Below are 12,683 nucleotides of genomic sequence, written 5' to 3'. Positions count from 1 at the left end.
TCTAGCTGAGGTCACAGTCCATGCCAAGGACACACCGCCTCATGCTTTTGCTCTTGCGCAGGTTGGGAAGTGGAGTGCGTCGGGAGGTCTCAACATCACAGAAGTGACCAAGCGAAAAGGGATGAACATCACTGATTCCCTGGCTAACCGCTCCCTCCTGATCACCACCATCCTGGTAAGTCAACAATGTATGACCCGCCATCCAAAATGTCACTTGTACTAGTCAGTGACACTCTGAAACTGTTCCTCGTTGGCCTGGAGGTTCTATCAAGGTAGCACAAAAGTTATTATTACAAGTATCGAAACAGATACTTGGTAATTTACAATAGTTTTCCCTGGGAAACTACCATATTTTGTCCTACTTTCCCGTTGCCCTCCCTTTTAAATAGCTTCCCATAAATCTCCCGTAGGTTTGGGAGGCGAGGTAGCTGGAAAATGTAGCATTACAAGTGAAGTAGCTTCGTGGATTGGATGTATTTCAGTAGTTAGCTACACACAACATTCAGTTGACTTATTGTCGTTAAAATGAGCATGACACTGAATGCTATACCATAAAAATGTTGCATCAATCTAAAATGAATGAGGAATATATTTGTAATTGTGTTTATACTAAATCTACAGAATTTACTGTACACTTAACAGCAGGTTTACCTAGCACCAAAATAACAAAATGTCCTCATGACTCATCTGTTTTAGCATTAGCTGATGAGCATGTTAAGTCAGCAAATACATTAATATGAGCCTATAATGTTGTAAACACATTTCTCAAAAAAGTAGGCAGTAAGAATGTCGGGTTTTCACGGCATCGATAACACCTAGCGTAATGCTAATGCTAGCCACGTCTACCGGTGTCCCCAGCACATTGTTAAGAAAACAGATTCATATTTCATTGGATATTTACCAGTATTCTGTTGCGATGTAAGAAATGAATCCCTACAAACACTTAAAACAATAATACATATAACTTGTAAGATAACATGTGACCTAAGTTATGGCAGTAAATTATACATTTTTCCACCACATGCCTCTAATCATAGTACTTGAGATTCGTACCAGGCCAAGACGTCAACACAAAATAACTCTTTTTCATTTTCATTTGATACGTTAATGCCCGATAACGTTAAAAACAGTTTGGGCTGGGTGTACTTTTTTTAAAGTATGCATAATAACATGTTCTGCCCAAAAGGACACAGCGATCCCTCCCCTTAGCTTCGCATTTGCATCTTTGTTTCCACGATTGCTGAACGCGACTGGATGCCTGGTTGGTGCTGACACAGATGTTCTCAGCGAACCTCTTTAGGACAGATCTACTTAGCATGATAAATACTGTCATTATGCCTGACCCGAACGCCGCAATTACATCAAGCGAGGGTCAAGGCACAACACAATTAGTGCCTATCAGCTGCCGAATGTGTTGACTCCAACAGATCTCAGGAAAATATACAGGAAATGCGCTGTGAAAGTTGGATTATAAAAAAGTCGATTTTTTAAAGTGAATTTTCAATATCAACAGTCATTAGTTCAAGGTCGTAAAACAACCTACTTTCAATTTGCAGGGTAGGGGGGAAAATCTTCAACTTTAATATCAATCTCGCCTCTTTGCATAATGACACGGCGGCAAACCGACGGCAGTGATGCGTGAACGAGACGTCTGACAGCTTTATAGCGATAACTTTGTTGAAGAGATTAAGGAACTTAATGTGTTTTCTCCCCTTACATTAATTGTTTGCACTCCATTGCCTGTAATGTCTCCGCACGGGCCCGCCTCCCCCTCCTCAACGCCGCCGCCATGCACACCCATGCTGCGACGACTGGTATAAACACTTTGATTTGAGTCCAAACCGTGGGGGAATAGCAAGGAGTGGAAGCCTCCAAACAGATGGTAATGACTTCGCTCAACACGCAAACTTTTTGATCAAGTTAATTGGACAACTTGGGCAAAGTTTGTGGTGGAGCGCCTGGCGCCCTAAACACATTGTCATCAAGTATTCATAACGTATTTATCTTAAAGAGCGCCCTAATTGCATGGTTGGAGGGGGTTTAGGTTTTGATAGCACAATGTAACATAAAGGTGGTTGCTATGCCAACCTGAGCTTTTTTATGCATTTTATTTTAAGGAATAAATGCTACAGTAACATCTACACGCACAATGATTATTCTACCACTCAATGAAAAGGCACAAACTGTCTGTGACCCTGCTTGACTTCCAAGTTGTTTTACTCTGAAATCTCTAATTGCATTTGTTGTTCTGTTCATTTCTGTATCAGTACTTTTATTTGTACCAACGTTTTATGGGTTCTTGCTCAGTGTATGTGCATCCATCACACTAAGTTTTGTGTTTTGCGTAATCCTGCGATCAAACAAATAGCGATCAAATCAGTACTGCATACAATAACATCTACACACAACACTTAAAAAAAATAGATATCATTCTATACAAAAAAATCCATAATAAGAATAAGAATAATGAATAATATATATTATTGCTGTCGAGATGAAAAATAGATACATTTATTATGATCTGTAATTAATTTATCTAATTCATATGTTTTTAAATCTCACCTAGATATTGCTGATAAAAGCCCTCACTTTGAGGTACTTTCATTTAAATTCATTGCATTATTGTGGCACATCAAAATATTGATATATATGAATGGTAAGCAAACTCCTTTTTACCAAGAAGGCATATCACTCGACCCTTATCAATGGTGCCATTGGGGCAATCTGAAATGTAAATTTCCCATTCATTGAACCTATCACGTGCTCCACCATTTTAGCATCTCTTCTAAGCTACTCACCTTGCCCTCCCAACTGCAGCGGGAGCCCATCAGTTTATGCTAAACACGCCCAAACACAATGACAGCCAATCAGTGTCAATGTCTTAAGGGTCCACTGTTTTTAGGTGTCTGCTGCAAAAATGTTACTCTCTCCAAAGTTTTCAATTGAAGTCGCCGGCCTGTCTGGTATCATTTCCCGGGCCAAATTTGGCCCGCAGGTCGCCAAATTGCCCTGGTAGAGTCTTCAGCACAAACTACTACTTCCGACAACGCCAGCATTTTGATGGAAACTCTAAAGCTACGGTTTACGAAAACGTCCACTTTAAGATGAGTTCTCAAATGAGGTTCCAGACATGTCATTCATTATATAAGTAAACAGCCAAAGTGACATTTATCCGATTTCAGTGTAAAAACAACCTGACCTTCACCAGAGAACTAACCACATCTTCTGAGCTCACTTTGTAAGTTGCATATATTTAGTTACTGAATGCAATAATTCCATTACAGATATTTCACGGGTGGCTTTGCGCACACATTTGCAGGTCCCCTGAATGCACACTAAATTAAGGAAATCATTCACAAGTTATTCCGATTTAGTCACTGCAAAGAGTCGGGTCGCTGTCCTTTAGCAGGCTGATGAAGGCAGTGTCGTCGTAGGCATGTTCCATTTTACCACAGCATTCTGTTCCTAATCAAGCTCGTTTTTTACAGTCCAAATGATGAGCAGCCAGGCAGGATATTACAGGCTAGTAAATAGTGTCAGCTACCTGACCATAAAATGAACCAGCTATATAGGTCAACGCATAGCAGTGTGACAGAAGGCTTAGTTAGCTCAGTGTCACGGTAAGTGCATATGGAGAACATCACTTTTTGCAATGTAAAAGAGTTTTATCCACATTTGCTAATCCATCAATATTAAAAGCCAGCCTTTTACATATTCTAATATGGAACTTTAATGCGCTGTCTCTACCTGTTAAATGCAACAACCCTTCATCCACTTAGATCCCTTTGCATCAATTAGGCTTCACTGTGCTGAAGCAAATTGAAAAGGCCGACCTCAACGATCGCTTTTCCCATTTGATGTGCAGGAGGAGCCATACGTCATGCTTAAGAAATCTGACAAGGCGCTGGTCGGGAACGACCGCTTCGAAGGCTTCTGCATCGACTTGCTGAAGGAGCTGGCCACCATCCTGGGCTTCACCTATGAGATTCGGCTGGTGCCTGACGGGAAGTACGGCTCTCAGGACGACAAGGGCCAGTGGAATGGCATGATACGGGAACTCATAGAACACGTAAGTAGTAGATTCCTAAATTCCTAATTCATTACTAAATACTAAATTCATTACTAATTCATTACTTCATTAAATACATTACTAAATACATTACTAAACTCATGTTTGATTGAAAAATGCTGAAGTACGAGGTAATACTGTTCTCTCATTGGTCACTGCCCAACTTACCCCAAGCAGACCAAAATGACGAAAAGTGAGGTTTATTCGGATAATCACCAAATCCATTGGGTTTTTGCTTGGAACATGTACTTCTGTGACAAAAAATTTCATAGAATTTGGTTTTGGTTTGAATGTAATTTTGCTAATGTAAATTTGCTTATGAACAAACAATCAGATCAAAAGTTCTTGCTTTTTGACTTAGCTTTCTAATTGTTTTCAGATGACAAAATCTACAATTTCTACCATCTAATGAGGTAATAAAGTCGTAACTTATGCTAGTGGTTCCCAAGCAGCGGTTCTACTCTGAGTTTCTCCCGGATGACAGTGCTTCTCACCTTATCGCTAAGGGAGAGCCCAGCCACCCTACGGAGAAAACTCATTTCGGCCGCTTGTACCCATGATCTTGTCCTTTCGGTCACTACCCAAAGCTCATGACGATAGGTGAGGGTAGGCTCCAGAGGGGGGCCCTGGTGACCAGCATCTGGGTGAGGGAAATCTCGGTCTAACGTTATTTCTCTTCATTAGGGTCTGATGAGCCAGTCTCTGTCTGGTCCCTCCCCTAGTACCTGTTTGTTATGGGTGACAAAGTCCTCCCTGCCTCTCACGCCCCTCTGACAGTTCACCCCCCCATTTGAGAAGCACTGACCTATGCAAAAACCAACACTAGTTATCTTAGCAAAGAAGGTTTTTGTTTTTGGACCCATCCATCCAGAGAGGAGAGACATAGTCTCTCTAACATGCCCTGGGTCTTCCCCGAGGCCTTCCACCGGTCGGACGTGCCCTGAACACCTTTCCAGGGAGTCGTCCGGGAGGCATCCTGACCAGATGCCCAAGCCATCTCATCTGGCTCCTCTCAATGCGGATGTGTAGCGATTCTACTCTGAGTCTCTCACCTTATCCCTAAGGGAGAGCGATTTTTGTTTTCAGACATTTGTTTTAATTGTAACAATTTGGATTATTCTTCTACGTTTGTAAAGATCGGCAACAGTGTAATGGGGGCAAAAAAAAATAAAATATATTTCTGTAGCCACATTTTTATTCAGATCGGCATCACAATGTATTGGGTTCTTGCTGGGAATATGTGCTTCTGTGCCCCACAAACTTGCATAGAATTTGAATGTGTAATTTTGCGCAGTCATCAAAACAACACCTTTGCCTTGCAAGACTTTATAAAACATGTAATGGCCCCTGATAGAAAAAAATTTCCCCCACCCCTCTGCTCTACAATGTCTTTCCTTGAGCTCTAAAACAAATATATTTTATCGCATCTATGTTAATGACATGCACAGCATCCATCATCTCGCTGAAACGTCGTCAGCATTCGTGCCCGCCCGTGTCAAAACCTCCAAAAACCCTCCACCACTGTGAAAAACAGCCTCACATCCAAAGTGCTGGTGGCAATTCTCTACTGGCATTTCCTAAGTGTCTCCGTCAATGCTCCGGCTTTGTCCTCAGCAGCCCCGTCGGGTCATCGCTGTACTCAGCTGAAAACTTGTAATAGCTTAAATGGCATTTAGTGCGGGGAATGGTGTGGCAGGAGTCAATGGCTTGGCTGCTGAAAGGGTTGAAGGGAAGGTGGGCGGCACTTTTCTCCGTGCAAGCTTTTTTTTTTTTTTGCTCTATTCCCGTGTTGATAACAATAACCTTGAGGGGAACAAATGGATTACGACAGGCTGCAAATGCTGGCAGGAAATGAAGAAGCATGACCCTGTCATTCACCAGCACACATTCTCTTTGTTTTTTATTTTTATTTTTGCTAGAGAGTGTTGTTTCAAAATACTAAAAATCAAGTTTGTTCTCACAAGGGCACAGCACTGGCAATTGAAACTATTGGAGCTTTAATGCAGCCATTTAAACACGCATTTCTTGAATTTACGAGCACCGTATAGAGCCTTTGCTTCAGTGCATTGCCGCAGAAGGCAAACTATACAGAAAGTTATTGCTTTTCCTGCACCTTGTCACACAATCAAGGGTGTGTTCCCTTTGTGAATTCTTAGACTGGACTAAGTTGTGGTGTGGTGGTTTTTGACTTCCCACCTTTGTCGGTATGGATGAGCTGGGCAGGATTAAGCAGAGCAAAAGCATAAACAGTAAGAAAACGTACCATATACTCGCCATATACTGCTTTGAAAGGCCAATTTGGCGACTGATTACTATACCGAAAACCAGGCACATAATGTCATTTATTGCCACGTCAGTATTAATTAAAGACGTTATTATACAATATTGACTACCATATTTTCCGGACTATAAGTCGCTCCGGAGTATAAGTCGCACTAGCCAAAAATGTATTGAGAACAGCAGGCTAAATAGGTGTCTGTTAATACAACGTGAATCGGTGGTATGTTACCGTAACATATAGTTACTCAGATAACGATACCCTACACAACCCGCACAGTCATCTAGATTTTTGGATTTTCTTTTTGGGGGCATTTATGTTCCATCTTTCTACACCTACTTGTGGCGCTGTGAACAGACACGTAGACGGAAGCACGTGACACTCCAAACGTGAGAAGAAGATAGAACGGATGCGCTTAAGTCCGTCATCTTCTGCTTACAAATGACTTCTGCGAGTCATTATGGACTATAAGACAGCAAAATATCAGGAGAATGTCGACTGTGGTGAATCATATCCGTCGAAACATTCAGATATTATGCTGGCTTGTCATCAAAGCTCACTTCTGGTCACGTGACGGTGACGAGTCGGTGGTGAGTCGGTGAGGTCAACGTTCTCGTATCGTCTGTTCCGGAGTGGCAGATACTGGCTGTGATATATGAACACATATGAACTAAAAAAAGAATCTTATCTCTTTATTTCAGAGTGGGCGGCAACATCTTGTCTCTAGCATAGCGACAGCACAACTGACAGCTCCTTCATACAACAGACATACTCCACAGTTGCCTAACAGATTAGTGCCATCTAGGGGCATTGAAGTGTAACAACATGACAACTCCATTCATTGGCACACAAGCCTAGAGCGCCCTGTTGCGGCTGTCAGTGTGGGTAAAAAAACATATAAGTCTCTCCGGGTACAAGTGACAGGACCAGCCAAGCCATTAAAAAACAAGTGTGACTTATAGTCCGGAAAATACGGTATATATAATACATTATATTGACTTGTTAATAATGTTATAACCCACCATTTCACTGGGGACAGCTTTGTAACCCGAAGAAAAAAGGCAGGTTTCACTACACATCTTAAAACAAAGTCTGGAATCTTGTTAAAGGCCCCTTATTAAACACAAGTGACTTTTTAATGTTGTTAAAACACACCACTTCACTGGGGACAGCTTTGTTAAAAAAAAAGAAACTAGCAGGCTTCACTACACATCTTCAAACACAGCCTGGAGCCATGTTAAAGACCTTTTTTTAAGCAAAAATCCACCATCTCTGTCACTTGTTTAGAGAAAAGGTGCTCTCACACTTGCTTCTGAAGTTATGGCTTTTCATGAGGTCATGAAGGAAACACCTCCTTCCTCATGCACATGGTAGCACCTCTGACCTGCCCTGCCCTGATGCGCCTGCCCTGTGTATGTGCCCACCACTTCACTGAGGACAGTTTTGTAAAAAAAAGAAATAAAAGCAGGCTTCGCTACACATCTTAATGCCTGGAAATCTGCCCACTACCCGTTGTTCCGGGGTCTATGGTTATCATCACACTTTTATTCTTTGCTGTGACTGCTATCATTACGTGGCAGCTTAAAATTTTGCCAAATTTTGAATTGTACGACTTTAAAGAAATGCAACATAAATTTGTGCTTTTAACTGCAACACCCTTCACTGTAATGTAGCCAGGCAAGATACATGGTGATTGTTTCCTACACGAACAAAGATCGCAGCTCGAGATGTGTTGTGAGGGATACAAAAACCTGTTGAAGTTAATGCAGATAAAGCGCTGCTGAGGCGAGAGAGGCTTATTCCTCCCTCCTGTCGACTGGCATGCCGTCTGCTCATAAATCAAAGCTGCATTTGGGAAATTACACAAAACCATTTGACTGACAGCTTTTGAAGGGTAACAAGATCGCGGGCATTAGAATCAGCTGTACACCTTTATTTGTATCTGGCGCGGCGCAAGGTTTGTCACAGGGAGAAGGCATAGGTGATAGAGATGGAGTACACTGTTTATGTGTTGTGATGATCCCTTTTAAACACACATAAAGAACGTTTGCAATAAAGCTATGATTACCGCCATGCAGACCCTTCTTCTAAACAGACACGAAGGCCAATGCTGGGCTAAAGGGCATTGTTTGGAAGGTGCTAAATGATGCAACGGGCCTTGTTAAACTTGATGTAGTCACAATAGATAATGACTTTAATCATGCAGCTTCGATGCAAAAGCTAACAGCGTGCTTAGCACATCATCTGTTGGTGCCGTGGCAATTAATCTTGTCATGCAATAAAGACGCAATGGACGGTGATCTGTGAAGAAAGGCGGCGTGATTTAACTTTTAATGATGAGGTTGAGAGCAGTGAAACCTCCCTCGGTTTCAGAATCCCATTTGTTTGTATCACAAAACGGAGTTTGAAATGGTCTGTTCTGTTTTCTATTATATTTATACATATTTTATTTTTTATTTTAATATTTTTTATTTTAATATATAAATAAATAAAAAAATTAAATGGAATTTATGCATCATGCTTTTTAACATTGAAAATTGTTGTGCAAGTGTAAAAATAATAACACTGCCCTATAACTTTGATGCATGACATAATGAGTCCCTGAGGGTGAGTCTCCTCACATTGCCTTTAAACAGAGAAGAGTCGACGGTGTACATTCCGTTCATCATTTTTTAGGGTTGTCAAAAATAGCGTGTTAACAGTGGTAACTAATTAATTACGTAATTTTTTTTTGCGTATTTAACGCATGCGCATGGCAGACGTAAGCATAGTATAACATTAACCCACATTAACTTTATTCTGACCTGAACACATCAACAGCAGTGCAATTCCAACACCTCCAATTCAAACACGTCTCTAGTCCTCCTCTGAACGTCACTTCCTCATGGTCACTAGACTACCGCACGGTGCGCTCATTGATACTCCGAAAATCACAATAATGTCTTTATTACAGGTATGTGTGGTCTAAATAAACAGAAAGACAAATAAAAACAATAACTGCATATTCTTATCACTCACTAACATAACTCACACTGCGAAAGTACAATTTGGTGCAAGTATGCTCGGAAATCCTAGAAAATACATCTACACTCAAAACGTGAATTCAACTGAAATTATGTGGTGTTTTTGAACGCAACCCCTCATAACATGGTTAACGTGTGATTCAAATGTTGCGCTACTATTAGCATTCGGCGAATATATTTTCAGATATGTACTTCAGAACATCTTTTTGTTCATAAAATACAGTAAAACTTGGCATATTTCACACATAGTTCCAAATGGTGATTAATCCTGATTAATCAATTTGAAAATTGCAATTAATTTGACTAAAATTTGTAATCATTTGACAGCCCTACTTTTTAAATAATTGATTTTATTAAACACTCTATGTGTTTATATCAATTGAATATAATCGAATTAGTTAATTTAATTAATTATAATAAATCTTAATGTTATTATGATTTAGCCATGTGAGCAGCTGAGCTGAGCAGCCAGGACGAAAACCTTTTTTACCACTTAAAAAAATAATAATTTTGTGTTCTAAAGTTATCATCATACATCATACATTACTGAAAGTAAAACCAAAGTAAAAAACAAAACACAGATTACGCGACTTAAATCAGGACATTTGACGTTGGAGGTTCCACTGTCCTAAAAACACACATTCTGATGTTTTGCTGACCATTTTCGTGTTGTGCTTATGAGGTCACTTTGTTGCCTCGAGCGTTCAAATGTGTCAGTTTGATCCTTATTGGCGGAGGCGGCAAGACGGGTTGACCCACAGCTGGAAGGCCACAAGCTCAAGCGTCGTACTGGCAGTCATGTCTGTCTGGCCGGCCAAAAAGACAGCCTTCTGTGACCGCAAAGCGTGACCCTCATTACACCTCTATGCGCCCCCATTAGCCTTATGCGGCCATGTCGTCATATAGGAACAAACATCACGCCGTGTGCACCTTCTTTTGTTCCGGCAAGTGGCTAATCAGACAAATGAAATGTCAAGTGTCCATGCGGCGGATTAAAAATGTATGAATGGCGTTCATTGTAACGCCATGAAGCCCCCGGGCCTGTCTCCATCAGGTGAGAAAAAGGAGGTGGTCCGCGGGGAGAACACCGCTAAGCTCACCATCTGCAGTCCCTGATAACGCCAAGCCATGTGGCACACAGTGGGACTCCGTCAGGTTATTTGGCTTACGCTGCACTCGAGCAGCGAGCGGAACAAGGACACGCGTGTACATCAGCACGTTCGTGTTGGTCGCCGGTCCGAGTGGCCGGCAGGTTGGGTCAAAGCTGCATTTGGCAGCAAGAGAACCTGCAGATGGACTTGTTGTACGCCACATACAAATGAGAATAGTTTAGGAGAGACAGCAGAGACTCAGCGGGACACACTGCTGTCTTTCTACCGTCCCTGTATTGCCATGGTGATGGCCACAGGCTCAAAAAAACACACTGCTCATATCTTCTAAAGGTAAAATTTAAGCACTTTCAGGATGTTTTTTCAAGCTTTTCCAGCACATTAAAGCTACCATAAATTGCATATCGTGTATATATATCCTGTAAAAAATCATAATAATATTGCACCAACAAACAAAATTATTGATTATTTTTCTATATTTCTCAAAATCATTCAACCCAAATTTTAATTGTTTTCATCTGCAAAATGTATAAAAGGTGCAATACTTTGCAGTAAACCAACAAATCAAGTCTAATATTACAAACACCATTTATTTTTTTTATTTTTTATTTTTAAAGCTTGCACATTTTTAAAATAAATGCACTTTACAATGAGGGTCCATTCATTTTGAGTACGACTGTATTATATAATGTTTCATATTATATTTTTAAATACATTTTATTAGTTTGACTTTTTTTTTTTTACATTTAATTTTTTATAAATACATTTATTTATAAACAACTACATATTTTTAGTGATGATGTGCGTTGTTCTGCAATAATGCAATAGAGTCTCTTAAAATACTACTCAATACACTTCATACGATACAACATAGTGAGTTCCTTACACAAAAGGTTCTTTTTTTGGTTTGCTGTAATAGAACAGATTTTTTAAAATTGTTTTTTTCTTTAAATCTTTGATTGTATGTATGATTGTAAATGACCACAATGTATGTAAGTTGTCATCAGGTTCCATTCATAATAAGGTCAGCATAAATGAAACTTGACTGTCTTTTGAATGACAGTGACAATCTTTGAGGACAGAATGTCTTGAGAATTGAAGAAAAAGATACAAACATACGAAGTAAACCTGTCGTTTTTTTTTTGCTTTTCCTCTTCCCCAGAGGGCAGACTTGTCAGTGGCCCCCCTCACCATCACATACATGCGGGAGAAGGTGGTGGACTTTACCAAGCCCTTCATGAGCATGGGCATCAGCATCCTGTACCGTAAGCCCAACACCACCAACAACGGCTTCTTCTCCTTCCTCAACCCCATGACCCCCGACATTTGGATCTACATCCTACTGGCCTACTTGGGGGTCAGCTGCGTCCTCTTTGTCATTGCCAGGTAAGTAAAGAAGTTTCCCCCCACAACGGACAAAGCCCACGCCCATGTGGTGGCTAGGCAGTCATTTAGTCTGTTATCACCGCAGGCTGTGAATCAAGCACACTGGCTAGCCAATGCAAGCTGTGCTAGCTGCTGAAGATGTTTTATGTATGCTGCTCCAGGCAGTTATGTGTGCACAGCCCAGCGGTGGTCGAAGAGGGGCTGAGGAAAAACCTCCAGTTGGGTTGGAAAGTCCCATTTTAGTGTGTAGCATATTTAGCAGTCAAAGTCAAGATAGAGGATTAAAAGCCTCGAGGCACCTTGAGGGACCTAATGTGTACATTCTGCTTTTTGATTGTGTTGATACCCAGTTTATGGGTTGCTTTTAAAATATAGAATAGGATATTTGTATGTGCCGACACTCTTTACCCTCAAGGGTTATGTAAATACACACCTGATGATGAAATTTCCTCAATGAAGGCTATTTATTGGCAATCATGTGCTCTGGCATTAAAAAAACAGAAGTAATAAGTCACCGAATTGCTCTCTGACGAGACAAACGATCTGATTGTCAGAGCCAAATACGCTGAATGTGATTTTCCACGTTTCCTGCTGTTTTTCATGCAAAGTGGTACTTGTGGAAAAAAGACGCGGCGATGCGAGGAGGATGGTCGAGTGCAACCAGCTGCAGTCCTTATGCGCTAATTAGCTGGGTGTGGGACTTCGGGAATTGTGGAGGGGGCTTTGCACCGGCATAAGAAAAAAATAATAGCGATATCAGGTGGTAGGAGGCGAGCTTACATAGCTCAAAGGTCATAAAAGTGCACCATATGAGGTGA

The 12,683-nt window shown here is 40.9% G+C and overlaps 1 protein-coding gene across 1 annotated transcript in view; it reads left to right on the top strand.

Moving 5' to 3' along the window:
- grik3 (glutamate ionotropic receptor kainate type subunit 3) overlaps positions 1-12,683 on the top strand; it is a 114,177-nt gene that overhangs the window by 84,911 nt on the left and 16,583 nt on the right. The window contains exons 9-11 of the mRNA XM_054781267.1: positions 62-175; positions 3,866-4,069; positions 11,642-11,865. Coding sequence (XP_054637242.1) covers positions 62-175; positions 3,866-4,069; positions 11,642-11,865 — 542 coding nt within the window. The remainder of the gene's footprint in view (positions 1-61; positions 176-3,865; positions 4,070-11,641; positions 11,866-12,683) is intronic.

The sequence above is a fragment of the Dunckerocampus dactyliophorus genome, chromosome 7 (genome assembly GCF_027744805.1).
Source record: "Dunckerocampus dactyliophorus isolate RoL2022-P2 chromosome 7, RoL_Ddac_1.1, whole genome shotgun sequence".
NCBI classification, from domain to species: domain Eukaryota; kingdom Metazoa; phylum Chordata; class Actinopteri; order Syngnathiformes; family Syngnathidae; genus Dunckerocampus; species Dunckerocampus dactyliophorus.
The sequence above is the reverse complement of the archived record's forward strand: the minus strand, read 5'-3'. Positions and strand labels throughout refer to the sequence as shown.